Source organism: Dendrobates tinctorius, unplaced genomic scaffold (assembly GCF_039654945.1).
Source record: "Dendrobates tinctorius isolate UK_male_01 unplaced genomic scaffold, ASM3965494v1 ptg000081l, whole genome shotgun sequence".
Lineage (NCBI taxonomy): Eukaryota > Metazoa > Chordata > Amphibia > Anura > Dendrobatidae > Dendrobates > Dendrobates tinctorius.
The window spans coordinates 12,163,167-12,189,707 of NW_027361749.1; the positions used below are offsets into that span (position 1 = coordinate 12,163,167).

The 26,541-nt window shown below is 43.3% G+C and overlaps 1 protein-coding gene across 4 annotated transcripts in view; it reads left to right on the forward strand.

The window, feature by feature from the left end:
- Positions 1-18,430, forward strand: part of MAPRE2 (microtubule associated protein RP/EB family member 2) — a 198,675-nt gene extending 180,245 nt beyond the window's left edge. For all 4 annotated transcript variants that reach the window (XM_073583746.1, XM_073583745.1, XM_073583747.1 and 1 more), the window contains 3 exons: positions 9,211-9,347; positions 10,106-10,264; positions 14,869-18,430. In XM_073583746.1, coding sequence (XP_073439847.1) covers positions 9,211-9,347; positions 10,106-10,264; positions 14,869-14,946 — 374 coding nt within the window. In that variant the 3' untranslated portion in view covers positions 14,947-18,430. The remainder of the gene's footprint in view (positions 1-9,210; positions 9,348-10,105; positions 10,265-14,868) is intronic.
- The last annotated feature ends 8,111 nt before the right edge of the window (positions 18,431-26,541 follow it).

The window sequence follows — 26,541 nt, forward strand, 5'->3', positions numbered from 1 at the left end:
GTGCTAAAAAATCATTTTTGAGGAAAAAAAAAATGATTTTTTTATTTTCACTGCTCTATGTTATAAACTTTTGTGAGGCACTTGGGGGTTCAAAGTGCTCACTACACATCTAGATAAGTTCCTTAAGGGGTCTAGTTTCCAAAATGGTGTCACTTGTGGGGGAGCTCCAATGTTTAGGCACACAGGGGCTCTCCAAAAGCGACATGGTGTCCAATAACGATTGGAGCTAATTTTCCATTCAAAAAGTCAAATGGCGCTCCTTCCCTTCCGGGCCCTTCCGTGCACCCAAACAGTGGTTTATGACCACATATGAGGTATTGGTGTGCTCAGGAGAAATTGCCCAACAAATTTTAGGATCCATTTTATCCTGTTGCCAATGTGAAAATGAAAAAACTGAGGCTAAAAGATAATTTTTGTGAAAAAAAAAGTACTTTTTTTTTTTTTTACGGATCAATTTGAGAAGCACCTGGGGGTTCAAAGTGATCACTATGCATCTAGATAAGTTCCTTGGGGGGTCTAGTTTCCAAAATGGGGTCACTTGTGGGGGAGCTCCAGTGTTTAGGCACACAGCGACTCTCCAAACGTGACATGGCAAGCGCTAAATATTCCAGCATATTTTCCATTCAAAAAGTCAAATGGCGCTCCTTCCCTTCTGAGCCCTGCCGTGCGCCCAAACAGTGGTTTATGACCACATATGAGGTATTGGTGTACTCAGGGGAAATTGCCCAACAAATTTTAGGATCCATTTTATCCTGTTGCCCATGTGAAAATGAAAAAATTGATGCTGAATGAAATCTGTGTTGGAAAAATTAAAATGTCCATTTTTTCCTTCCACATTGCCTTAGCTGCTGTGAAACACCTGAAGGGTTAATAATCTTCTTGAATGTGGTTTTGAGTAGCTTGAGGGGTGCAGTTTTTAGAATGGTGTCACTTTTCGGTATTTTCTGCCATATAGACCCCTCAAAGTGACTTCAAATGTGAGGTGGTCCCTAAAAAAAATGGTTTTGTAAATTTTGTTGTAAAAATGAGAAATCACTGGTCAAATTTTAACCCTTATAACTTCCTAACAAAAAAATATTTTGCTTCCAAAATTGTGCTGATGTAAAGTAGACATGTGGGAAATGTTATTTAGTAACTATTTTGTGTCACATAACTCTCTAGTTTAACAGAATAAAAATTCAAAATTTGAAAATTGCAAAATTTTCAAAATTTTTGCCAAATTTCTGATTTTTTTTCACAAATAAACGCAAAAATTATCGACCTAAATTTACCACTAACATGAAGCCCAATATGTCACGAAAAAACATTCTCAGAATCGCTAGGATGCGTTGAAGCGTTCCAGAGTTATTACCTCATAAAGGGACACTGGTCAGAATTGCAAAAAGGCCAGGTCATTAAGGTCAAAATAGGCTGGGTCATGAAGGGGTTAATAGTATAATATGAACATACAGGTTTTATATGAGAACCACATGAAAAATTGATGATCAGAAGGCAGTCATCTAATATATAAAGCTCAATGTGTGTATGTTTGTATGTATGTATGTGTGTGTGTATGGCATCTGCACCGTCACAGCTGCAGCCACAAAATTTGGCACAGTCACACGTCTGGACCCAGAGAGCGTCCTAGGCTATGTTGAGGCGAAATTTTAACCCCGCGCGTTCCAATTCACCAAACAATTTTGCCCCTATCTACATAATGGGGAAAAAAGTGTGTATGAAGCCCCGCCCCTCATTATGATGTCATAATGGTTGCCATGGCGACGCTGATTCATCATAGGTTGCAAGCCCCGCCGCTTATTATGATGTCATAATGGTTGACTATGGGATGGAGGATGTGTGATGGTTTTATGGGCACTGGACTATGGGATGGAGGATATGTATGATGGGTATATGGGCACGGGACTATGGGATGGAGGATTTGTGATGGGTATATGGGCACTGGACTATGGGATGGAGGATATGTATGATGGGTATATGGGCACGGGACTATGGGATGGAGGATGTGTGATGGGTATATAGGCACTGGACTATGGGATGGAGGATATGTATGACGGGTATATGGGCACGGGACCATGGGATGGCGGATATGTATGATGGGTATATGGGCACGGGACTATGGGATGGAGGATGTGTGATGGGTATATGGGCACTGGACTATGGGATGGAGGATATGTATGATGCGTATATGGGCACGGGACTATGGGATGGAGGATGTGTGATGGGTATATGGGCACTGGACTATGGGATGGAGGATATGTATGATGGGTATATGGGCACGGGACTATGGGATGGAGGATGTGTGATGGGTATATGGGCACTGGACTATGGGATGGAGGATATGTATGATGGGTATATGGGCACGGGACTATGGGATGGAGGATGGGTATATAGGCACTGGACTATGGGATGGAGGATATGTATGACGGGTATATGGGCACGGGACCATGGGATGGCGGATATGTATGATGGGTATATGGGCACGGGACTATGGGATGGAGGATGTGTGATGGGTATATGGGCACTCCACTATGGGATGGAGGATATGTATGATGGGTATATGGGCACTCGACTATGGGATGGAGGATATGGATGATGGGTATATGGGCACGGGCCTATGGGATGGTGGATATGTATGATGGGTATATGGGCACGGGACTATGGGATGGAGGATATGTATGATGGGTATATGGGCACAGGACTATGGGATGGAGGATAATTATAATTTGTTATAACTAACCACAGTTAGTTACTATGCAGCTAGTTATATATAAAAATACAATTTTTATTAGATCAAGATTAAAATCATACTACCAAATACTGGAACAGATAGGAAAGTACAAAGCACTCATTGCTCATAGCACTCAAAGGACGCAAAGGTCCTGGGAAAACAGCTACCACAACTATAAAATTAGGACAGGGAAGGTGCCAGTTACTTATGCAGCTACACAGGGTAACAGAAAGATATGTGCCCTCCATCACCTAAAACAACTCCCTATAATCAGATTTATAACACAGTATTATGCCATGCTGCACAGTGGCAATATATCTCCATATTAGCCAATAATGGACGCCATGTGACCACCCAATAGCCCAACATACAATGACCTTCAGAATAGATAGTACATGGTAAATTACCTATTGGTATCAGTGGTACCGGGTGCCGTTCCCTCCTGGGCCAGCGCGTCCGCCCTGACGCGCGTTTCGGACTCCTTTCTCAATCTGATTATAGGGAGTTTTTTTAGGTGACGGAGGGCACATATCTTTCTTATTACCCTGTGTAGCTGCATAAGTAACTGGCACCTTCCCAGTCCTAATTGTATAGTTGTGGTAGCTGTTTTCTCTGGACCTTTGCGTCCTTTAAGTGCTATCAGCAATGAGTGCTTTGTACTTTCCTATCTGTCCCAGTATTTGGTAGTATGATTTTAATCTTGATCTAATAAAAATTGTATTTTTCTATATAATGATTGCCTTCTGATCATCATTTTTTCATGTGGTTCTATGTAGTAACTGATGATAGGCTGTAGTAATCCAGTCACATACATGGTTAATAATCATGTGCGTTTGTCAGACCTGTTGGTATTTAGGTTTTATATGAGGTAAAATGTGGTGACATATTCCCTTTAAAGGGGTTGTCTGAGCCATTTTTTTCTATACTGCTAAGCATTTATTGGTAGGTAGCTGCTAAATCTGCCAGTGCGCCTCTGCTGGGTATCAGTGTCACTGCACGTGAAATATAAATTGGACTAGATCAGTGGATTTGCACGGAGTTAGGCAGCAAGGAATCGACTGTCAATCGGCATGAGGTTGCCAGTGACGCCCCTTTGATAGGGCAAAGAAGAAAAGAAGTAACTAGTCTGCCGATGTGATGTCACAGGAAGTGTGAGAATTACCGCCAGGAACGGTGCCCAGCAGATCAGGCAGGTAGTAAGCGGCTACCCGCCAATAAGTGCTTAGCCACATAAAAGAAAAAAGTCCCAGATAAGGCCTTTTTTATGTTTTGTGGGGGATTTTTCATAAAGCTCTTTAGTCTGTTTGGAGAACAAAAAAAACAAACAAACCGTGGTGGTAGACAAACCCTTTAAATGTCGCACATTTTTTTGAAATTGGGTTAATGAAACTCCAGATCTTAAAGAGAGACTGTTACCATAGCAATTTCTTTCTTATGCTGTATAATTCAGTCAAATTAACATCTGCGATTCCTGAATCATTAATATCGTTAGCATGTTATACGCCAATACGAATTATATGCTCCATTTTCCTTCTTATCTGGATGTATCCGAGTCCTCTGCCGACCAGCTGACATCAAGCCTTCTGCAGGCCATGCTGCGCAATACGTGAGCTGCTGAGAGTTGTAGTCCTGTCCTGCTTATATGTAAATATGTGACAGACGCTGTGCAGTGTTACCCATGTATCAACCCCCCGAATCATTAATGTAAGGTCTGCCCATGTGGAATATTAAGATTATTTTAGGTGTATAACGCACAGTTGTAGAACGTGTTGCTTTTGCGGTGGTGTGTGACTTACCCCTGGGGGAAATCTGTTGGGCTGATTCCATGTATTCGCTGTCGTATCTCTTTAGGATGATCTGCTCTCTGACAGCAGTAAAGGTCACATAAATGGTTTTAGCCTAAAGATGCCATTTTCTCCTGCTGCCCTCATGGAGCATGAGATTCAGTGAAGATGGTGCAGTCAGCCTTCTCCTCCCCCGTTTCCCCATGAAGGTACTCTGAGAGTCTGATGACTCATAATAGTGTCTGGAAAATGCCACTAGATTAAGGGATTGCTAAAAATAAGCACCTACTGCTTGAAAGGGAAAAATAAGATTGGCAGCAGGCCCTGCATGTTTGGGTCTCTGCTCCTCTGTGAGAACCATCTGTAACAAGGCGAGTTACCAGATCTGCTGCATTTAATCATCTTGGTTAAAAAAAAAATGTTAAAATGTCTGAACCATCCTCCTAGACTGCCATTATTGAACCTTTTTTATTTTATTATGAAAAAATGTCAACGTCACCCAGTGATTTATAATATAATAAAGATTATTGTAAGGCATCACTATGGTTCATCTTCAGCAAGTGTAGTCATAAAGGATTCTGACCACAGTCCTGTTGATCTTTTCATATAGTCGTTGGATACCTGTACCTAACGTAATATAATAATCACAATCTTATTTTATGGAGTTCTACAATTGTAAGGCTGTGATAATGATAATGCACAATGTAGTGCAGGATTAAAATTATATCCATACACATAGGTAATCTTGCAATTTATGGCTGCCTTAATGGCATTAAAGGGAATCTGTCAGCAAGTTTTTGCTATGGAATCTGAGCGCAGCATCAGGTAGGGGAAGAGAGCCTGATACCAGCCATGTCTTACTTACTGGGCTGCTTGGTGTAGTTTTGATAGAATCCTTGTTTTCTCTACTGTAGATGTAGCAGTGATCAGAATGGTCTAACTCCGCCCACACCCCTGATTGGCAGTGTGCAGACTGTGCGCAATGTATACTGTAAGCTGCCAATCAAGGGTGGGGGTGGGGTTACACAGCTTAGCTTGACTCGTTTGCACGTGACACCTAGTCAGGCACTGATTTTCTCCTGCTGATAAAACACTATTTGTATTTAAACTACAACTCGCAGCCACATAAGTGACACATCCCTGAAATCAGGCTCTCCTTTCCTATATTATTCTCCTTTCAGATTAAATGGCAAATCCTGCTGAGAGATTCTTTTTACTATTATTCAAATGAAATATATTAAGGCAGATTAAATTCTCCCGAGTATCTCAATCAGCTGTCTCATGTCAATGGCTCCGGCCAACACTGCTACCATTAGGGGTAACACGATTCATCACGCAGGCCATGATTATTACTGCCTAGGGCAACTGAAGATGATTCGATTTTCAGAGAATAAAATAAACCCTTGCCTGTTATATCTGTGTGCCAGGGAATGATCTCTACACATTACATCGCATGGTCCTCTGCAATAAGTACCATCTCACATACAGTGGTCTGCAGTTATGTGGTTGATTCACTACAACGCTCAGAAGAACCACATAGATTGCTCATGCCAATCGGTAGTACCGGAAAAGGGTTCTGTAATGTGGAGACAGGCATTTTATTACATGTTGTAAATTGAGTTTTGAGACCAATGCCTCCTGTGATTCAGGCGATTGCCTCCCGTGCTGACTTGCTGGTCAAACAGGTATTCTAGAGTATAATAATAATGTAAAATGCATGTATTCCGGAATGTTGCGGTAGATTGGGCTTTTCATTTTGTGATAGTTCTTGCAGTTAATAATATATAAGCCACGATAAGGACATGGCAGAGTCAGGAAGCAGAAAGCATGGGTTGGACTACATGGAAGTGAGTGAAATAAAAGATGTGCAGAATGTGATAGACAATCATATGGGTGCACAGGAATAGTGAAAAAAAAACAGTAGTTCTTAAAAAAGCAATCATTGTTTTAATTTTTATTTCATAAATCAATAGTACACCTGAAAAGAAGCAACTTTGTAGTACATCACGTCCAAGAACGTTATTTCTTTATTTTCCTGGATTAGTTGTTTCCTCTAAATTCATGGGTGATATCTGTGATGACGGAGATAGGAGATGACAGTTGGTTCCTTTTAAGATTTTATGGAGGAGGAAGGAGGAGCTAGAGGTCTCCTGAAAGACAGTTATTCTCCATAGAACTTTATAAGCACCAACTGCCATTTCATGCTTTAGTAGTAGGAATATATGTTTTCTTCGAACACCAGATTTTACAGATAAATTGAGAATTTTGAGAATGAATTATCAGTCCAGGAGAAATGAGCAGATTTCTCTGATAAGATGTATTACAAAGTTTCTCATTGTCTGGTGTACGATTTGATAGAAGAAAAAAAAAAAGGATTGCCTTGCTTGAATATGATTGGATATTGAACTGAACACAATTAATAAGAAGCAGGTCTCTTCCATTGCCAACTTTCACATAAACCACGTAATTATTTCTGTAATGCTACAACCCCACATTGTATTAGGCAAGAAGCCTGTGATCCACAAAGCCGCAAAAATTAAAAGAATGTAAAATATTTCTAATGAAATGAGCACAAAGATGACACCAGAATAATATCCAGATGGTAAAGACACCCTGCGCAGTCCAGCTTGTTAGTGAGAATGCGGGCGAGACGGGTGTGCTTCTGTTTAGCGGTAACTTTTGGTATCTCTGCCCGATGGACTGATGCACTCATTAATAATGTGTGAAATTGTGTTATGTGAAGATGCTTTAACTTTTCAGCAGTAGTGACTCCACCATCGCTATTTCTATCTACTCCACTGTAACCGTTCGCTGTAGACCAATGGGGAGTGGGGAATAAGCTGCGGTCAGACCCCTCTGAGGTTGACTTCTAGCTTGTGGCAACCAAAGTTCAGGCATGTTCCATGCAGAAGTTTGGAAGATATCCTAGACAAATTCATCTGCTGAACCTGCCGAAATTGTTGGGATTGGACAAATGTTCTTGTGTGAAGCCAGCGTTAGATGTTCCTAATGCAGTAATATATTTCCACTAACCTACTATCTATTCCTGGCATTTCCTGATTAATAAGGGTGCGACTAGTGGAGACTTTTGCCCAATTTTCCAATTTATTCAATCTTCGAAACTTGTTGGGGAGAGGATTTCTTTTGACCCTTCCGTCCATATAGTCAGGTGTCCTAGTTTATTTCCCAGTGCAGAAAGTAACATACTAATGAACATGGTGGTTCCAAAGTCCTACTTTTCCGACATTTGTATTTGTTGGGAAACATAATGCATGGACTTCATAAACGTGCTGTTTGGCCTAAATAACATATTTTTCAATGCATTTATGATATAAGAAACATCCCCCTCATATTTCCACAAAATGTCTTTCTGCAGTAAAAAGTAGGTTATATCTACTGAGGATTATACAATCTGTAAACTTCAAAAACAGAAGTAAAAAAACACCCCTCCCTTGTGGTTGGAAACTATAGGAAGTTGCGTTTTCTGAGATATAGATACAAGAAGCATGCACCGAGTAACTAATACATTTCTTGACACTCATTGGTCATGTAAAGTTAGACTAGCCATCTAGGGAGCTTCTATCTCTCTAAGACAAGGAACAACATTTAAAGCTTGGAAGAAGTCAGGAGCCAACCTTGATATTTATTTAATAAATGCATACAATTGAGGTAGTTTTTCCTTATCAAATGTAACAACCTTTTCATATGGAAACCATATTAAAGGACTTGTCCTAAAAAACTAAGAATATTTTAATTAATGGATCTTAGGAGTCAGATCACATGACTAGAGCATTCAGTAGCTCCTCATGGGCAGGAGCATACATTGAATCATGTGGCACCATAGTAGAAGTCCTAATTTCCCCCCCCCCCCCAAACCCACCCCCCCCCCAAAAAAAAAAAAACAAAACTGCCCCTTAAACTCAGTATGAGACCCCCACAGTGAATTCCTCCACCGTACCATTCACACACATGGTATGATGACCCCACTGTACACCCCTCTCTATCCTCTGCAAAGTATGGTGACCCCAACACAGTATGATGCCTCAACTGTGACTCCCGAAACAGCCCTCCACACAGTATAATGAGCCCCACGTGGCCTTCCAAGTATTGGCCCCCACATAGCCTTTCACTTATTATAATGGGTTCCCATATAGTCCTCCATACAGAATAATGACCTCATACAGTCCTCTATACAATATTATGTGCCCCACATAGTCGTCCATACAGTATAATAGCTTCCACATAGTCCTCCATATAGTATAATGGGCCCCACATTAGAAAAATACTTCTCGTTACACCTCTGCTCTGGACTCAGCAGCAATTGCTCTGAAGCTCTTCACTGCTTGGCACAGCGGGCGCAAAGTAGTCAAGTCATGACGCCTACTGCGCCAAGACTTCAGACAAAGAGAGAATGATGGGGGAGTGAAAAGCTACCCTCTTCCATCATTGTAAAGCGCATTTCCAGGTGGGGGTGTGGGTGGTGCCGGCATCGCAGAGTAAATTTAATCACTCTGCAGGCCAGATTTGGCCCACGGGCCAGAGTTTGACATGTATGCTCTAAGAGCTCCACTGACAGAGCAAATCTCCACTTATGTCAGTGTCTCAATGAGTGGACTATGCATATCATCTGTATGTGAACTATATATGTTGATGGATTTTTTTTCATAGTTTCTTGTTTTGTTTTGTTTTTTACTCAAGGCGCTGCAAAATGCAGTCCTATTGCAAAACCCGGCACCACGTCATCTCGCCCATCATCTGCAAAAAAAGCGGCACCCAGTTCTTCAGTAAAAAGTGATAAAGATTTGGAAACACAAGTTGCACATCTTAATGAACAGGTAACTGTGTATGGTCATTGAAATGCATAAACTGCTACACCCATATGGTAGTCCTACTGTATAATTCAGGGTCTCTAACCAGTGGTTCATGGCCTCATGATGTTTGGCTCGTTGTGGTCTCCCTAGCTAGGTGAATTAGCACCAGGTTTAACAACCAACTCTGAAGTGCAAGTCTCCAGATGGTGGCTTTTGCAAGTTCCCCTGCACAGAAGAGCAAATTTTGATGTGCATGTACTGACCTTGCGGTTGGAGGAAAAAAAACTGTGTTGTGATGGCCAATCCAGCTCTTTTGGGTGATCAGGATCATTTGGCTCTGCACATCAGAAAGAGCTGACTTTTTGCTTCCTATTAGATATGTGTTCACCCATAAGGAGAACACATTAAAGGTAAAATGGCCACTGATCAATGCCATTGGATCCTTGCTCACTTGCAGCCAGCCAATATTTAAGGGTTGGAAGCGTTTCAGTTGCATTGGTAGCAAGCACTGTTGGAGCCATTCCGATGCTACAAGTGGCTTTCACTGAGGTGCCGGCTCTCATCACTCAAAGCTGGAGATAATATATTACTGCAAGTTACTAGAGGTGATTTGAAGTTGGATGCCGTAGGGTAGTGGGAATGGTTAGTGAATGGGGGTTAGGTGGGAACGCCTGGATGTCCTGGTGCTGCCAGTGCGATTTGTGTGGGTTGGATGTGGCTCTCTACTCTCGAAGAGCTAAATGTAGTTCTCTAGGCCTAATCATTTCTGCTATTACTTATAGGTGCATTCATTAAAAATTGCCCTAGAGGGAGTGGAGAAAGAAAGAGACTTCTACTTTGGAAAGCTAAGAGAAATTGAACTGCTGTGCCAAGAACACGGACAAGAAGGTGACGACCTTGTCCAACGGCTAATGGACGTGCTGTATGCGACAGATGAGCAGGTAAATAACTTTATGCAAAGCTCAAAAAGCCTATTGATCTGCCACATGTAATTGCTTTGTAATAGAAGTAACCTAGTTTTTTGGTCCCCAAATATCTAAGGATACTATACTTAACATACTATTCGCGTTCAAAGCAAGATACAAAGTCCTCTATTGCGCCTTTTAGTGTGAAGAACTCCAGTACTGTGGTTCCCTGAAGTTCCTCCTGTCAGATGTTCCTAACGACTGTACTTGTATGACAGACAGCTATAGCCTGCTCGGGGATGCTCCTGGATCCCGGCTCTCTATCAGTTTGCTGTTGTGTCCCAAGTCTTGGATGGGAGTAGTGCATTTACAGCCAACTACTCCACCGGTGTCTGCTGCAGAACCATAAGTGTCCATACAACCTTGGGGACTGGGCCCCGGCCTTGCGCTGAGAACCTATAGGCAGGGTTCCTATCCAACCCACTCCTCCTCTCTGTTCCCCTACTCCTTCTTTCCGCGCTGTTCCTTCTATCTCTTATGGAAGCTTAGGTTGCAGTCCTACGTCTCTCCACCTTTCTTACTTTCCCGTGCCAGCTGGCTCAGGTCACTGAGGCAGCTGCAGCACTCCTTCCTCCATCCCTTCTTCCAGGGATCCCTGGCTTCCTACTCCGCCGACCTTCTGTCAGAATGAACTGAACTCTAATTCTAAACTTTCCCACTCTTTTATATGAATCTCAACTCCACCCACCTCCCAGCACATCTCGTGTTACGAAGCAAGGAATCACCAGAGGTGCTCTGCTACCCTCTAAGCATGAGCCGCAATGTGATCAGTGCTGAACTATCCTGTGTATGGGATGCAGGTGTTGGAGTGTGGAAAGGAGCTCCCAACTTACCAGGATGGTGGGGCACTACACCTTAGGAGAAGGTGCAGTACCTCTGTGGCGACTGAGCCTCAGGGGCGCCACATTAGGACAACCCCCTTCTCAATTACTATATCCCTCCTTATAAAATGGCAACAGCCTATTCTCACCGCTGGTGCCATTCCGGCAATGATTGTATTGGCTCTTCCGGGGCTCACGTGACGTTGTTATGCCATGTGAGCCCTGCAGCCAATCAGCGGCTGCTTCACTCACTTCTTTCAGATGAAACTGACACCCATAAGAAATGAGAGCTGCTACTGCTCTCAAACCTCCTCCGAATATCTGTTACGTCCCAAGGAATTGAGAGAATAGAATCTCTAGACTATGCCACGTTGTATGATCATGGGGGTCTGAAAGGTCATGGAAATAAAGAGATCACAGTGCTGATTCAGCATGGTGTCTTATTAACTGGTACCTGCACAACGACACTTGGCTGCTAGCGGTGCAATGAACTGCGATGTCCAGAGAAAACTTGGAAGGGGAAGCGTGCGGCCTCTTCATCCCCAGGTTCACCGGCAGCCCTAGTGGTTGGATGTAGATGATTAGTCTAAGTGCTGTCATACCCGAGCGATAGGCCGTCATTTTATAAGATGCGAAAACCCATTTACATGATTTATGTCATAACACTCATTTAAAAACCTTTTCATTTTGTAGCTCGGGAGGATTTTACACCAAGCTCCTTACCTTACTGTCTGCACCACATGGCCTGTTACACGGGTGGATGTGATCAGTGATAAGTCGCTCTATTATAGCTGATTGTTCACTCTCTCAACTTGTTTATACCGGGCAGTGATCGGGAACAATCATTCTGAGCACCTGTGGTAAAGGCCCTGAAGGCTGTGAGTTCCCATAGTTGTGTAGCAAGTTATGGTATTCGGACTAAAACCACAGTGTCCTCTATAGACAATGTGATTAGAGATTGAATTTCCCCTCTGATTGTGGTTGGAATGTGATTTCCATCCTTTGCCGTCATTATTATAATCTCACTGCAGTCGTTTTCTGCTGGAGGGCAAATTACTTGTTTCACATGACTGACAAATGTCCATGTGTCTGTGTAAAGGTCCAAGATGGAGGGATAGATGGATGGGTGGATGTAATAGACAAATAGCCACACTAGTGGCCCAGGTATATGGTATAAGAGGCGATCATGGTCACACTGTGCAGGTTACTTCTAGTTTTCCCTTTCTGAGTAATATCTGACATTGCCAGATATTAAATGGCATTGCCCATAGCAGCTGGTTACCTATGTAACTACCGTTGCCAATTGCTGTAGAGGAATCCGCTCATATAGCATAGATTGCTATGGAAAAATTCATTCCATTTGTCTTTGTGCTGTTGTGTTGTTGTGACGGGGTGCTTTTTATTTGCTCTCTTTCTTTGAGGCTTTTTGCTTGATTGTCATGTTCAGATTGTGATTTTCCTCACCCAATGTCCTCATCTGACCTGTGGATTACTGTAAATCCGTTTCCTTGCTTGAAAATTCATCAGTCTTCTGGATGGTTGTTTGTGTATTTGCTAGTGTGTCTCACACAGAGATGTGAACAGTCGAATTCTTACAGTAATTAAAATGCCTTTTTTAGTGATTGATTAGCTTGGTTAAATATAAGTTAATGGGAATGAGATTAAAAAAAATGACCAAACTGCTCCTTAATAGAAGCTGCTAATACGTGACTGAATCTGGAGAAAATGAGCAGAAACGAATAAATGATATTAACTGTATATGTAATAGTTAACTAAAATGAACGTCTATCGATGTCTTTTGCCCCTGTGAGAATTAGATTTTTCAAAAATAAATGTAAAAGCTTGAAGATATGTCTAATGAACACATCTGCCCGGCTGCAGCCGATCCTGCAACTAGGTCACTCGTAATAAAGAGCACTTTGGTTTTCTTGTGCTGCCACCTTGTGGCTGCAAGTGGCGCAGGCTGTAGTATATTCATCTGTGTTCTTGTACAAAGTTCCTTTAAGCAGCCATGAAAATGGAGCCAAACCTAGAAATGCCATTATGACCTCAATGGGTTACATGTGAAGAAGCAGTACAGTGAAGCCTCTTAAAATAATATTTTCGTGGTGCTTAACATAATATATACAAGGGACATCTTAAAAACTCCTTGGTATAATGCAGCCCAAAATTTGCCAAATACCGGTTATCCACATCCACTCCTCAGTCCGATTGCTGTAAGGATCCACTGCTTGACCTTTGGCTGTTAATCCAAAGACTCCTAATGTGTTCTTGGCTACACAGAAGACTAGTCTCCTTTTTCAGTCCTTAATGTACAATAAGCGAAGGCATTATTTCATGATTTTATGGCTTTTATTACCAAGTACTCCAATTCATTTGATTAATGTATTCATATCACCAGCAGAAACATGGGTAAAGTGTTATTTCTTCTCATTTCTAGCGGTGACACTACTTCCCACTTTACCTCTAGAGATCACTATGTCATCTGCATATCATAATATTCTAAATGAGGTTTAACATTTGTTCTTTTTTGACATTTTGATTTCTTTTTTGCATTACAAAAATAATAAGTCATCATACGCTTTTTATCAATGCTGTATAAGTGGGACGTTTCTCTGTAATTTCCATAGAATATTAAGATTTTGAGCATGGATCCAAAAATATCAAAATGAGTGATTCTCGCCTTTAATGGGATTGTCTGGTCTTGGTACAAAAGGCTAAAGGCACTCGATGTGATTACCGACTGCTTAGGCCTGATGGCATGGGGCGCACATGCTGTCATTATTCCCTGTTGCTACTGCGAGTTGGCTGTCACATGCCGATAAGATGCATTTGGTTTCTAATAGACATTTCTAGTGAAATGTGACCGCCTGCTCGCACCAACAATACCAGGGAGTCATGACAGAGTGCATACCACACACTCACACAATTATGCAGTGATGTAGAGTGACTGCAGACTTTGGCCAAACTTGGACAATCGCCTCCACTGCTGGTCCTGTGCTGCCTCCTCCTTGGTCCCACGGCAGTGTTTTTACTCGGCTGCCAGTGTCCACTTCTCAATGCTGACTCTGGGTGATTAGAGACTAGTGAACTAATGACAAAAAATCATTTTATACCATTGTCATCTGTTAAAAAAAAAAAACAAGATTGAAAAAAGAGGACTCATCACCTCTGATGACCACACGTAGCCACAATTCCAGAGCATTATCTTTTTTTTTTTTCATAATATTCAGGAGCAAAAAACAGATGAACGCCTCAACTCTGTCTTACTATTCCATTTATCCACGCTGCTTTTTCTCACCAGCACTGGACGTGTTAGATATTAGGTGGTCTAATTGCCTCTGCAAACCTGTCTCCAACCTCATTCTTCCATGATATTCAGATGATCACCTATCCAACAAAGTCATTGAAAGTTTCAAAGAATCTGAGGGTTTCCAGGGATTATCTGTAAACATTGGATGGGACTTTGTCATTTAAAATCTTGTTCAACTGTTCTATGCGTTTATTTGATCAAGAATTCCCAACTACAAATGTTTACTTCTACACAGGGCTCTGGAAGGAAGTTGTGCAGAACCAGGGCTGCGGAGTCGGTGTCCATTTTGGTCAGGGAAATTGAGGAGTCCAAGACTGTGGTTTGGCTACTGACCCCACAGCCCACATTCTACACAACTTCCTTTCTGAAGTACTAAGATCAAGTTGGCTTTTATACTTAGTTTTCCTGTAAGTCACTAAAATATATATTTTTTTTTCCCTATGTAGGAGGGCCAAACAGATCATCATGATGGCGATGAGCATGACCATGTTCAAGATGATCCACAGCAGCAGGACGAATACTGACCCCCACCTCCTCCCTTCCACCCACCTCACTGTTGTCATTTCACGTGGAACTTTCTTTTAAGAGAGCAATGTGTGGCCAGTCACTCTCGGCACACCCCTACCATGTAATGTACTATAGTGAGCGCCAGCAAACCACTGCATTCTGTACCGGTTACTTCCCTGAAGCGTGAAGTTTACAGAAGTTATTCCAGCCCATGAAGACGGAGAGGCGTGGGGCTACTCGGCAGCAGCTTGTATCACTTGACTGTTTCAAATTGTTTTCAAATCTTTTCCCATATTTTTTTTTATTTATTTGTAATTGAGCTATTTTCCTTTGTTTCCAAACAGCTTGCTTCTAATTGTAATATCGTACAATATTTATATATACATGTTATACATAGGAACCATCACTACCACGTGTCACGAATGTAAAAGTGCAAAGTTAACATATAAAAAAAGGAAAAAAAAATAAAACCACATGTCCCATATTAATGTATCATGTGAAGGAGACAGGATTGCTGGCATGTAGGTGAGAAAGTGTTGACCCATTTTAGGGGGTATGTTTTGGTTAATATAAACTAAAGGGAATAATTGCACTGAATACATGAAGATCTGATTACGATCCTACATACAGCTAACATTCACCCATCCGATAACAAAAGTCTCCCAATATCTGTGAGACTTCAGGAAGGAGACTTTTGTTCTAGGTAATGTATATGTTCCTAGGTCTTCCATAACATCAGGATTTTCTCTTTTGTCTTGTGCAAGATCTTAAAATTCCTGAGCTGCGTCCATTTTTCACCCCTAAAATATTAATCACTTCCCAATACAGCTCTTTTGTTGACATCATTTACATTCTCTTCGTTTTTTTTCTCAGAGTTTATTTTGTTACTTTTTTTTTGTTAAAGGAAACCATTTGCAATACATAGATTAGTTATGGGGATGTTGGTGTCAGACTGAAGCATGCAGGGCTCATGCAGCCGTGAACATATTGTTGAGGTACATATGGGATATTATATGCAGTATTTTTTTTTATTATTTTTTTAGTATACATACATACTTATATGTTGTCTTGCTATTTAATAATTTGAGGTATTGTAATAAAAAACAGTTAATTTTATCCCACATTTATCTTCTATCCTGCATTTGCTGAAGGTTTAGGAGGCACCACAATATCCCAGTCTGGTCTGACACTAATGTTGTGTTATTTGGCCTGGCTGAACACTCATCTTTCAAAGATATTTGTATTTGATATACAACTATAATGCCAGCTATATGACATGTACCACAACTAGCTGTCTACATACTGTCAGGAGCTATTCTTTACACTGCTGGAGAACTGATGGCTATATACATTAGGTTTCTCAGTTTTGGCCACCAAATATCTACCTTGGCTTTCAATACACAAGCATGATTAGCTTGGATGACTTTGGACGTGTTCTTAGGCTGGGTTCACATTGCGTTAGGGCATCCGTTTAACGGATCCGTTAAACGGATGCGCTAACGCTGATGTCAATTTTGACATCTTTTGTGTCCTAGCGCTAACGGTATGCGTTAACGCTAGGTAGCGCTCATGTGCCATGCGCTACCTAGCGTTAGCCCATACAGTTCTATGCACAGCGAACGGGTGCGTTACTGCCAGTGCACCCAAAAACGCTGCAAGCAGCGTTCGAGGGAGCGTCATGAATTAACGCATACTTGCTAGGATGCGCTACATTCATTGCTAGCAATGGCGGCGTTAACGGGTCCGTAACATAGCGTTAGTGCCGCTATGTAACGGATCCGTCAGCGCATTGCCCCCTAACACAATGTGAACCCAGCCTTAGTATGAAGAGGCGAGGCAGCCCCGGCCAGACTTCATCAAGCAGTGGCTTATTTCATCTAACTAAAAGGATTGATCATTTGTGTTTCTTCCCCAGCTCTCATATCCCCCCAATATCGCCTGTTGGAGGGGGCCCATACATATATTAGATTGTCAGCTGGTCCCACCAGAAAGGCAGCTATATGCATCTAGTGTGCATGGCCAGTTTAAAAACTATAGCGCACAGAAACGGTCATGTAAAGAGGAATATAACAACATAACTTCTCCATATAAACATTTACCCATTTGCCATAAAATGCAGTAATTCAATATGGCAGCAGCAATATTCTAAGGTGAACTATGCTTGTTAAGCCGTTGTAGTGCACTATATTTCTCTGAATGCAGTATTAATGGACTTGAGTATACAATGACACCAGTAATAATAATAATATCTGTCCCATATATGTACTACCTCTACTATTTAGCTTGGATGACTACCTGCTTAGCAAGCATCGTGGAAGCTGTTTGTATATTCTTCATGAAATGCCTCTGATGTCTGCAGTAAAAGACATTTTGTATCACAATCCAATATTCGTAAATGTGTAACATGTTATAAATGCTATAAATGGGCAAATATCTCATGATGGTCAATAAGACGATCGCCCAACTCTGAAAATTAGATGCGTGGGGTTTATCACACAACTCATGCCTTTGGATCTAGTCCATTCTTAGGGTGCTTGCACATTGAGTTTTCGTCCACGTTCATAGGTCCCTTCGGGACTTGTGTCTAAACCCCTCCCATCCCCCATGCAAGAGAGCATTCGGCCATAGGTGCTGTTGAGGCCATGAACTATAATGGTGTTGACAGTCAACTTGCGCTCTGGCGTACATAAGTTTTCGGCGTATACGCCTACTGAAGGCGGGCCCTCAGACAAAAATGGTGCATGTCAGAGCACACATTGACTCGATCAACCCCATTATAGTCTATGCGGGGGGCTCCCACGCTAGCCTCGATGTGACCAATGAACATAGACAAAAATGCTGTGTGACAGCCCTTAGGCTTCAGCATTAGGAAATCTAGGCTAGCCCTCAAAATGACTTTATCTGTATATAGATACTGTAGAAACGGCATGTTAAAAGCGGAGATAATTTGGAAACTGACAATTAATTGAGACTGTTTTCTATGGATTGTACTGCTGTATATTTTCAATGCCTGTTTTTTTTCTGACATTTTTTCAGTTTTTTTCTGTTTATATTTTTATTTTTCTGGTTAACGCACCATACAAAATTATATATGAAATGTAATCTGAAAAGAATGTAAACTGTAAACATATGTATTGTTAAATATAAATAGGTAATGAAGTCCTGACTAGGTGGAAAGAGTCTTATTCGGATGTATCACACTCATTTTACCATACACATGACTTGTCGCATGATAGAGTAGGTTTTTTTGTCTATGAATATGTGAATAACTTGCGTTTTATCTTTTTACATATTTAATAAAAAAAAATGTATATGTTATAAAAAAAATGCCAATTTTACCAACTATTCAAAATGGGGCAAATTGTAACTTTTGTCTGTCTGTTATTAAACCGCCACAGTCATTTTAAAATGAATTTTGTCTAGTTACACTTTCAGCTGAAAGGATATGGGAGAAATGATCATTAATCCTATCTGATTAATAAAACACAGCCCAGTTATGAACATTATTGGTTCACTGGTTTTACTCGTAGAAATGTTAATGTACATGTTGTAATGGTAAAAGCAAGAAAAATGTGTAACAAACTCTGTTGAATTTCTAAATCTCATAAATACCTTGAACAGGGAGTAATGCCAGTAGAGAATCCAGCAGGAAGGAGGAACATACGTCCTTTTATACTTTTCATTCCTCTTCAACCCATTTCTGACTTTGGCTAAATAATCTGAATGAAAAACTGCCATAAAACAAAAAAAAAATGCAAAAATTGCTAGAACTTATGAGTTTTGTTTGTCCATCTCAGAATATGTTGTAACAGTTGAAGTTTTTAACTGCACATGTGAAAAACCTCCTAGGTTAGGTGTTGGGGACTGTACATGTCATTCTTGTGCTTTAACATTACGTATGTTAAGTGTACAGATAGGCCAGGAAATTTTCTAATGTTCCCCTAGATCAGTGTTTCCCAACTCCAGTCCTCAGGGGCCATCAGCAGGTCATGTTTCCAGGATCTCCTTCTCATTGCACAGGTGATGGAGTTGTTACTCGTGCAGGTGATGGAATTATCACCTCGGCCATAATAAGGAAATCTTGAAAACAAGGCCTGTTGGTGGCTCATGAGGACTGGAATTGGGAAATGCTGCCCTTGATCGTCAGGCAGATCTATACCAAAAGAGTTTGTATTTATTGAGAGAGAGATTAAAAATCAGAGTTGTCTGTGCTTATGAATATAACTGTATGGATATATAATACAAAGTGAACTTAAAGTGGTTGTCCCCTTTCAGAAAACTTTTCTTCATAGACTGCAGAAGCTATAAAGATAAACTAAAAAAAAGATATTTTTACCCTCCATGACTCCAGCGCTGGCTCTTTCATTATGTCCCGTTTATTTCAACAGCCCTGCAGCCAATTTGCTCTGTCAGCATAGACGGCACTGGCTGCTAAAGTCACTGTTTGGCCGGGGTCACGCTTGCGAGAAACTCACACGAGTATTGCATCTCAATACCCGGCAGCTGCCGGCACTTGGGACCGGGAGCTCTCAGCTACATAGAAATACATGCAGCCGCACACTCAGGTCCCAAGTGCCGGTGGCAGTGCCAGGTATTGAAATGTGAAACTTGTGCGAGTTTCTCGCAAGTGTGACCTCAGCCTTTGGCCGAAGACAGAGACTGGGACAGGCAAGGAGTTGGTGCTGCTCCCAGGGAATGTGAGTAATACTGTTTGTTTGCTTTTTTTTTTTTTTTTGTTCATCGCTTTCGCAGTCTATGAAATAAAGTTTTTTGAAATGTGTACCGTATTTTTCCCCCCAAATTTGGGGGGAAAATGGGGGTGCATCTTATAATGCGGATATACCTTACTGGCCACGGTGGAGCAGGGTCCCAGGGTCGCTGCTGGAGGAGGCAAGAGTGGAGCGTTGCTGCAGATTGCAGGCTGGGATGAGGGGGTGTTCCAAAGTGTGCCGCTGCAGGTGTTCGGTGGTCTGGGGGCTCTGCCGACATTTTGTTAAATCCCAGAGCCACCGCACTCACATGGTTACTGTGCGGGGGACTCCGGGAAAATGGCTCTCGAGATCTTGGTGCCCAAATCTGTTTCTGCGCATGCGCCTCTTCCAGCAGCCTTTTTCCCGGAGTCCACCTCACAATTACAATGTGAGTACAGGCAGGGGCTCTGGGCTTTCACAAAACGTCGGCAGAGCCCCCGCACCACCGAACACCTGCAGCGGTGCACAACTGAACACCCCCTCATCCCAGTCTGCAGTCTGCAGCAACGCTCCACTCTTGCCTCCTTCAGCAGCAACCCTTGGACCCCGCTTCACTGCAGCCACCACCCTCGCTAACCAATAAGACGGATGGATTTTAAGAAGCGCCACCATTTTATATTAAAAAAGAAAAAATTTCCTATTTTTCTCCTCAAAATTTGGGATGTGTCTTATAATCCGCAAAATACGGTAATTTATTTGCATATAGTTATATAATATATACATGGACAGTCGACTCTGCTTTTCAAGCCATCTGTCAAGAAATAAACACTTTTTTGGTGTATGTCTACCGAATAACCTAAGTGAATAGGAAAATACGGCACTTCTGGAATTCTGGTGGTGCACAAGTAGGATAACCAAATCCGTCAGCTGTGATGTAGAAATACTTGGCACTCATATAGGTGTGTTCAAGAACTTATTTATTGAGTGAAGAAATTCCAGAAAAAATTAGACTTTTCGGTCAATACCTGAGTTTCATCAGTCATCTGGATAGAGATTTGTGTGACTGCGTGCTGTGTGAGAGTCTGCAGTGTCCATTGCTAAGACAGGAAGCGATTGAAGAGGAATTCTCCTCTTCTATATTGGTGAAAAAAAAACTGGTCTCCTCCAGCTGCAGAGAATGCCCCCCTTATGACCTTTGTATAAACAGATCCTCGGAGAGATATTTGTATTGTCCCATTATATACTTAGACATGGTTATTAGATCACCCCTCAGTTGTCTTTTTTTTTTCTAGATTAAATAATCCTAATTTTGCTAATGTCTCTGGTATTGTATTTCCCCCATCCCCTTTATTAATTTTGCTGCCCTCCTTTGTACTCGCTCTAGTTCTATTATAACCTTCCGTTTCCAAAAACTGTACACAGTACTCCATGTGCGGTCTAACTATGGATTTGTACAGAGGCAGTATAATGCTCTCATCATGTGTATCCAGACCTCTTCTAATGTACCCCATGATCCTGTTTGCCTTGGCAGCCGCTGCCTGGCACTGGTTGCTCCAAGTAAGTATCATTAACTAGCATCCCCAAGTCCTTCTCCATGTCCGATTTTACCCAGTGGTTTATTCGGACTCCCATGACAGCACCACGAGAGAGGGGATCCGCCCTATAGGAACAGGAAACCTACAGATACAAAAGGGCGGCACCTCTCCCACGCATCAGTTGGTTTCCTGTTCCAGAGGGGACGGGATCCTACAGAAGATTTGGATCCCAGGCCGGCCAGCCGACTCCGGTAGCGAGGGGGTCTCCTACCTCGGCCTGGTTCGGATTCCTGGAGGACGCCACGGTGGCCCAGGATGGGTGTCACGGCGGTGGCGTGGACAGCAGGGAGCGGCGTCCGGAGGATGTCCGTCTCCAGGAATTTAGCCGCTGCCAGTAAGTATACCCCCCCGGGGATTCCCGGCTCCGGCGGCGCACATGGGTTGGCAGCGTTGTGCAGGGGGCTGCGACCGGGCGCTGCTCCGGAGCTCCCGGGCGTCCCGCGGGGCTTCCGGCGTTTCCGGGGTAGCGGTGACGTCAGGGGGCGGGCGGAGGAGGCGCTTCCGGGTCAGCGCGCCACTGCGCATGCGCGGCGATTCCAAGATGGCGGCGCCCATCGGAAACACCGATGGCGCGAGTTCGGGCGCCAGCTGGGGTAGGGAGCTCCGTTAAGGGGGGGAGGGGCGCGGCATGGATACTGCTGACCGGAGGAGGGGGTATTTAGGCGGGACCCGGGCAGGGTTCCTTGCCTTGGCCACATTACTACATGCAGCAGTGTGGAAAGCGATCGAGAGCAGCGGCAGCAGCAAGGGCAGCAGCGGCAAACATCACTGCCGCCCCTGGATGACCTTCGGCAGGTCAAACAGAAAAAGAAAGGGTCCCGTGACAGTAATGCGGGACGAAGTGACCAGTCCACTCGTAAGAGCTCCTCCAGGCAGACAGGAGCATCGGCTGAAAGAAATCCCCCTCGTTCTCCGGTACTTGATTGTGGCACTGGTAAGTGATCTTCGTGAAAGTTCACTCAGTGACGGGACCCCCCTTCTGTGTTTTTTTTCTTTTTCTAGGGAAAAAAAGAGACAAATAAAAATAAGCATAGGGAATGCACACTCTGTGCATGCCCATTACCTGACGCGTGCCTCAAAAGATTGTGCCCTCCCTGTATTCAGCAGACGGTGGCAGAAGAGTCGCCTGCAGTAGCGGCGAGTTTGAGAGACATTGTCAGGGTAGAAATGAGGGAAACCCTAAAGTCCTTGTCTCAGCCGCAAAGTCTAAGGGGCGAGGTCCCGGCGGAGTCTGATTCCTCGACAGAGTGGAGAAAAAGAGACTCCCAGGCTTCATCTCCCTCGTCCTCCTCAGAAGAAGAGGACTCGGGGCGATTTTGTCTGCCTCTTGACCGGGTAGACAAGCTGGTCAAAGCAGTCAGAGGGACAATGGAGGTAGAGGAGCCTAAGCCCCATTTATCCATGCAGGATGTCATGTTCGGTGGGCTGGAACAGAGAAAGCGGAGAGTCTTTCCGTTAAACCAAAAGATACAGGATCTGATCCACAGAGAGTGGAAAAGACCGGACAAAAGAGGGTCGCTACCACCAGCCCTCAAAAGGAGATACCCCTTCGACGATCCGGCAGTAAGTTCTTGGGACAGAGCCCCCAAGTTAGACGCGGCCATTGCGAAGGCATCAAAAAAATCCTCCCTCCCCTTTGAGGACATGGGATCCCTTAAAGATCCCTTAGACAGGAAAGCTGATACTTTCCTGAAAAACACCTGGGAGATGGCGGCCGGGTCCCTAAGACCAGCAGTGGCTTCAACGTGCACGGCCAGGTCCATGATGGTCTGGTTGGACCAGTTGGAGTCACAACTAAAACAGTGGTGACTGGGCGCGCAAGGTAATATCCACAGGGCTTAGGTTGGAATTCTCCCAGATCCCGCGGGACACCTTTAAACTGACCCCCTTAAGATCTTCTCATCTCGAACAAGCGGCTTTAGAAGCGGAAGTCTTGAGCCTATGTCAGAAAAATGTTCTGGTAGAGGTCCCAGAGGCTGAAAGAGGAAGAGGGTTTTACTCTCCCCTGTTTCTAATCCAGAAACCTGATAACACATTCAGAACGATTATAAACCTTCGTTCCCTTAACGAGTTTTTGATTAATCATAAATTCAAAATGGAGTCCATTAATACAACAATAAAAATATTGTTTAAAGGTTGTTTTATGGCAGTCATAGATTTGAAAGACGCGTACTATCATGTACCTATCCATACAGACTTCCAGCAGTTCCTGAGGGTGGCAGTTTCAGTAGAGGGCACAGTACGTCATTTTCAGTATAGAGCCCTTCCCTTTGGTCTCTCAGCAGCACCCAGGGTTTTTACAAAGTTAGTGGCCGAGGTTATGGCTCACTTACGGGAGGTGGACGTCTTAATCATTCCATATTTAGATGATTTCTTGATTGTAGGAAAATCAGTGGGTCATTGTAAATCCCAGATAGAAAAAGCTAAATCCAGGTTAGAAAACCTGGGATGGATTTTAAACTACGAGAAATCCCGACTCCAGCCCTTAAAAATACAGAAATTTTTAGGGTTGATACTAAATTCAGACACTCAGCGGTGCCTGCTACCACTAGATAAAATACAAAAGATACAGGAGCAGGTTCTTCGGGCAATGGATAATCCATCTATGACCCTCAGACAGGCCATGTCCCTGTTAGGTTCTCTAACTTCATGCATCCCAGCAGTAAGGTGGGCACAGTTCCATACCAGAACCCTTCAAAACGACGTCTTGATTAATAGCAGGGCCCTTGGAGGCTCCTTACAGGGTCGGATGTATCTAAGCCCCTCTACTGTTGCATCACTGAGATGGTGGCTTGAGAGCGAGAACCTAGCGTCAGGGGTGCCCTGGATAACACAGATAACCCGTATTATAACCACAGACGCAAGTTCCTTCGGGTGGGGAGCTCATATGGGGGACATAGTGGTACAGGGCCAGTGGGATTCTAATTCTGAAATCTCATCCAACCAGAGAGAACTATTGGCGATAGAGCGGGCAGTCAAGAAACTCATTATCTACCTGCAGGGCCATCATGTGAGGATACACTCGGACAACCAGGTAGCGGTAGCATATGTCAACCACCAAGGTGGAACCCGCTCCAGCGCTCTGATGCAGATAACAGAACGGCTCCTCCAGATAGCAGAGAGAAATTGTCTATCTTTGACCGCGCTCCACATCAGCGGAAAGGACAATGTAAGAGCAGACTTTTTAAGCCGCAAGGCTCTAAGACAAGGAGAATGGGCTTTGAACAAAAATATTTACCGCCAGATTGTCCGCAGATGGGGCCAGCCAGAGGTAGACCTCTTTGCCACCAGAAAAAACAGAAAAGAAAGATTGTTCTGCTCTCTGAACCCCAGGGAAAATCCCCTGGCGGTGGATGCCCTACTGATAAGATGGGATTTTTCTCTGGCATACGCCTTTCCACCATTGAATCTTCTTCCTCTGGTAGTCAGGAAGATCAGAGAGGATCAGGCAAGAGTCATACTGATTGCCCCCTTTTGGCCCAGGAGGACCTGGTTCGCATGGTTGAGGACCATGTCGGTAGGCGATCCCTGGGTACTGCCGAACCTTCCGGATCTCCTCCACCAGGGGCCAGTCAGCCACCCACAAGTAGCGGGACTTCATTTGACGGCGTGGTATTTGAAAGGTCACTATTAAAAAATAGAGGGTTCTCCAAGAACTTAATTGACACCCTCCTAAGAAGCAGAAAATTAACCACCACTAATATCTATGCTAGGACCTGGAAACGCTTCCTGTCCACCTTTCGCTTTGACATCAGAGATGGAATTCCCACGAAACATATTCTGGAATTTCTCCAGAAAGGTTTCGAATTGGGTCTCTCCACAAGCACGCTAAAAGTACAAGTTTCAGCCTTAGGGGCCCTGTTTGCAGCTGATATTGCAAAAGATTATTGGGTAGCAAGGTTCATCAGAGCAGCGGCCAGATCGAGACCTATACACAAAGATAGATGCGTACCGTGGGACTTAAACTTAGTCCTTACAGCCATGACAGAAAGTCCGTTTGAACCTTTAGATTCTGCCTCACTAAAGATTATATCCCTTAAAACAGCATTCCTGGTAGCAATAACATCCGCACGTAGGGTGAGCGACATACAGGCACTCTCCAGATTGCCTCCTTACACAGAGTTCTTACAGGATAGAGTGATCCTAAGGCCAGATCCAGCATACCTTCCCAAGGTAGCAACACAATTCCACAGGACACAGGAGATAGTTCTGCCTTCCTTCCTCCCTAACCCAACCAACCCTAAAGAGCAGAAACTCCAGACGTTAGATATTAGAAGATGCTTACTGACATATCTAGCAGCCACGGATCCTTGGAAGAAGGAGAACGCATTATTCCTATCCTTCCAAGGTTCCAGGAAAGGATACAGAGTATCAAAACGCACATTAGCAAGGTGGATTAGGGAGGCTATCTCTCTTGCCTACACAGCAGGTGGCGGTCCGGCTCCACAGAATCTGAGGGCACATTCCACTCGGGCCATGGCGTCATCCTGGGCGGAGAGATCTGGAGTATCAATTGATCAAATATGTAAGGCGGCCACCTGGTCATCTCCTTCCACCTTTTTTAACCACTATTGGTTAGACATGGGTGCCTCCTCAGACCTCACCTTCGGGCTAAGGGTGCTGCAGGCTGTAGTCCCTCCCTAAGGTAGTTTACATCTCTGTAATTCTCTCGTGGTGCTGTCATGGGAGTCCGAATAAAGTATTAAGTTACGTACCGGTAACGGTATTTTTCGGAAGCCCATGACAGCACCCTTAGTTCCCTCCCTTGTTCACGTATAGGGGTGCACTCCTTTAGAAGATTGTTCTTAGAATCACCATATGTGGGAGAGGGTATGATATAATTCGGTTAAATAGGGTAGATAGGTTGTATATATCATATGTTGTGTACTAACCATGGTAGCCTCTCAAGCTCTGTAATCCAACTGATGCGTGGGAGAGGTGCCGCCCTTTTGTATCTGTAGGTTTCCTGTTCCTATAGGGCGGATCCCCTCTCTTGTGGTGCTGTCATGGGCTTCCGAAAAATACCGTTACCGGTACGTAACTTAATACTTTCCCGTTCAGTGTGTAATGGTGATATTGATTCCTTCTTCCCATGTGTATAACCTTACATTTATCATTGTTAAACCGCATCTGTCACCTTTCGGCCCAAGTTTCCAACTTATCCAAATCCATCTGTAGCAGAATACTATCTTCTCTTGTATTGACCGCTTTACATAGTTTTGTGTCATCTGCAAATATCGATATTTTACTGTGTAAACCTTCTACCAGATTGTTAATAAATATGTTAAAAAAAATAGGTTCCAACACCAACCCCTGTGGTACCCCA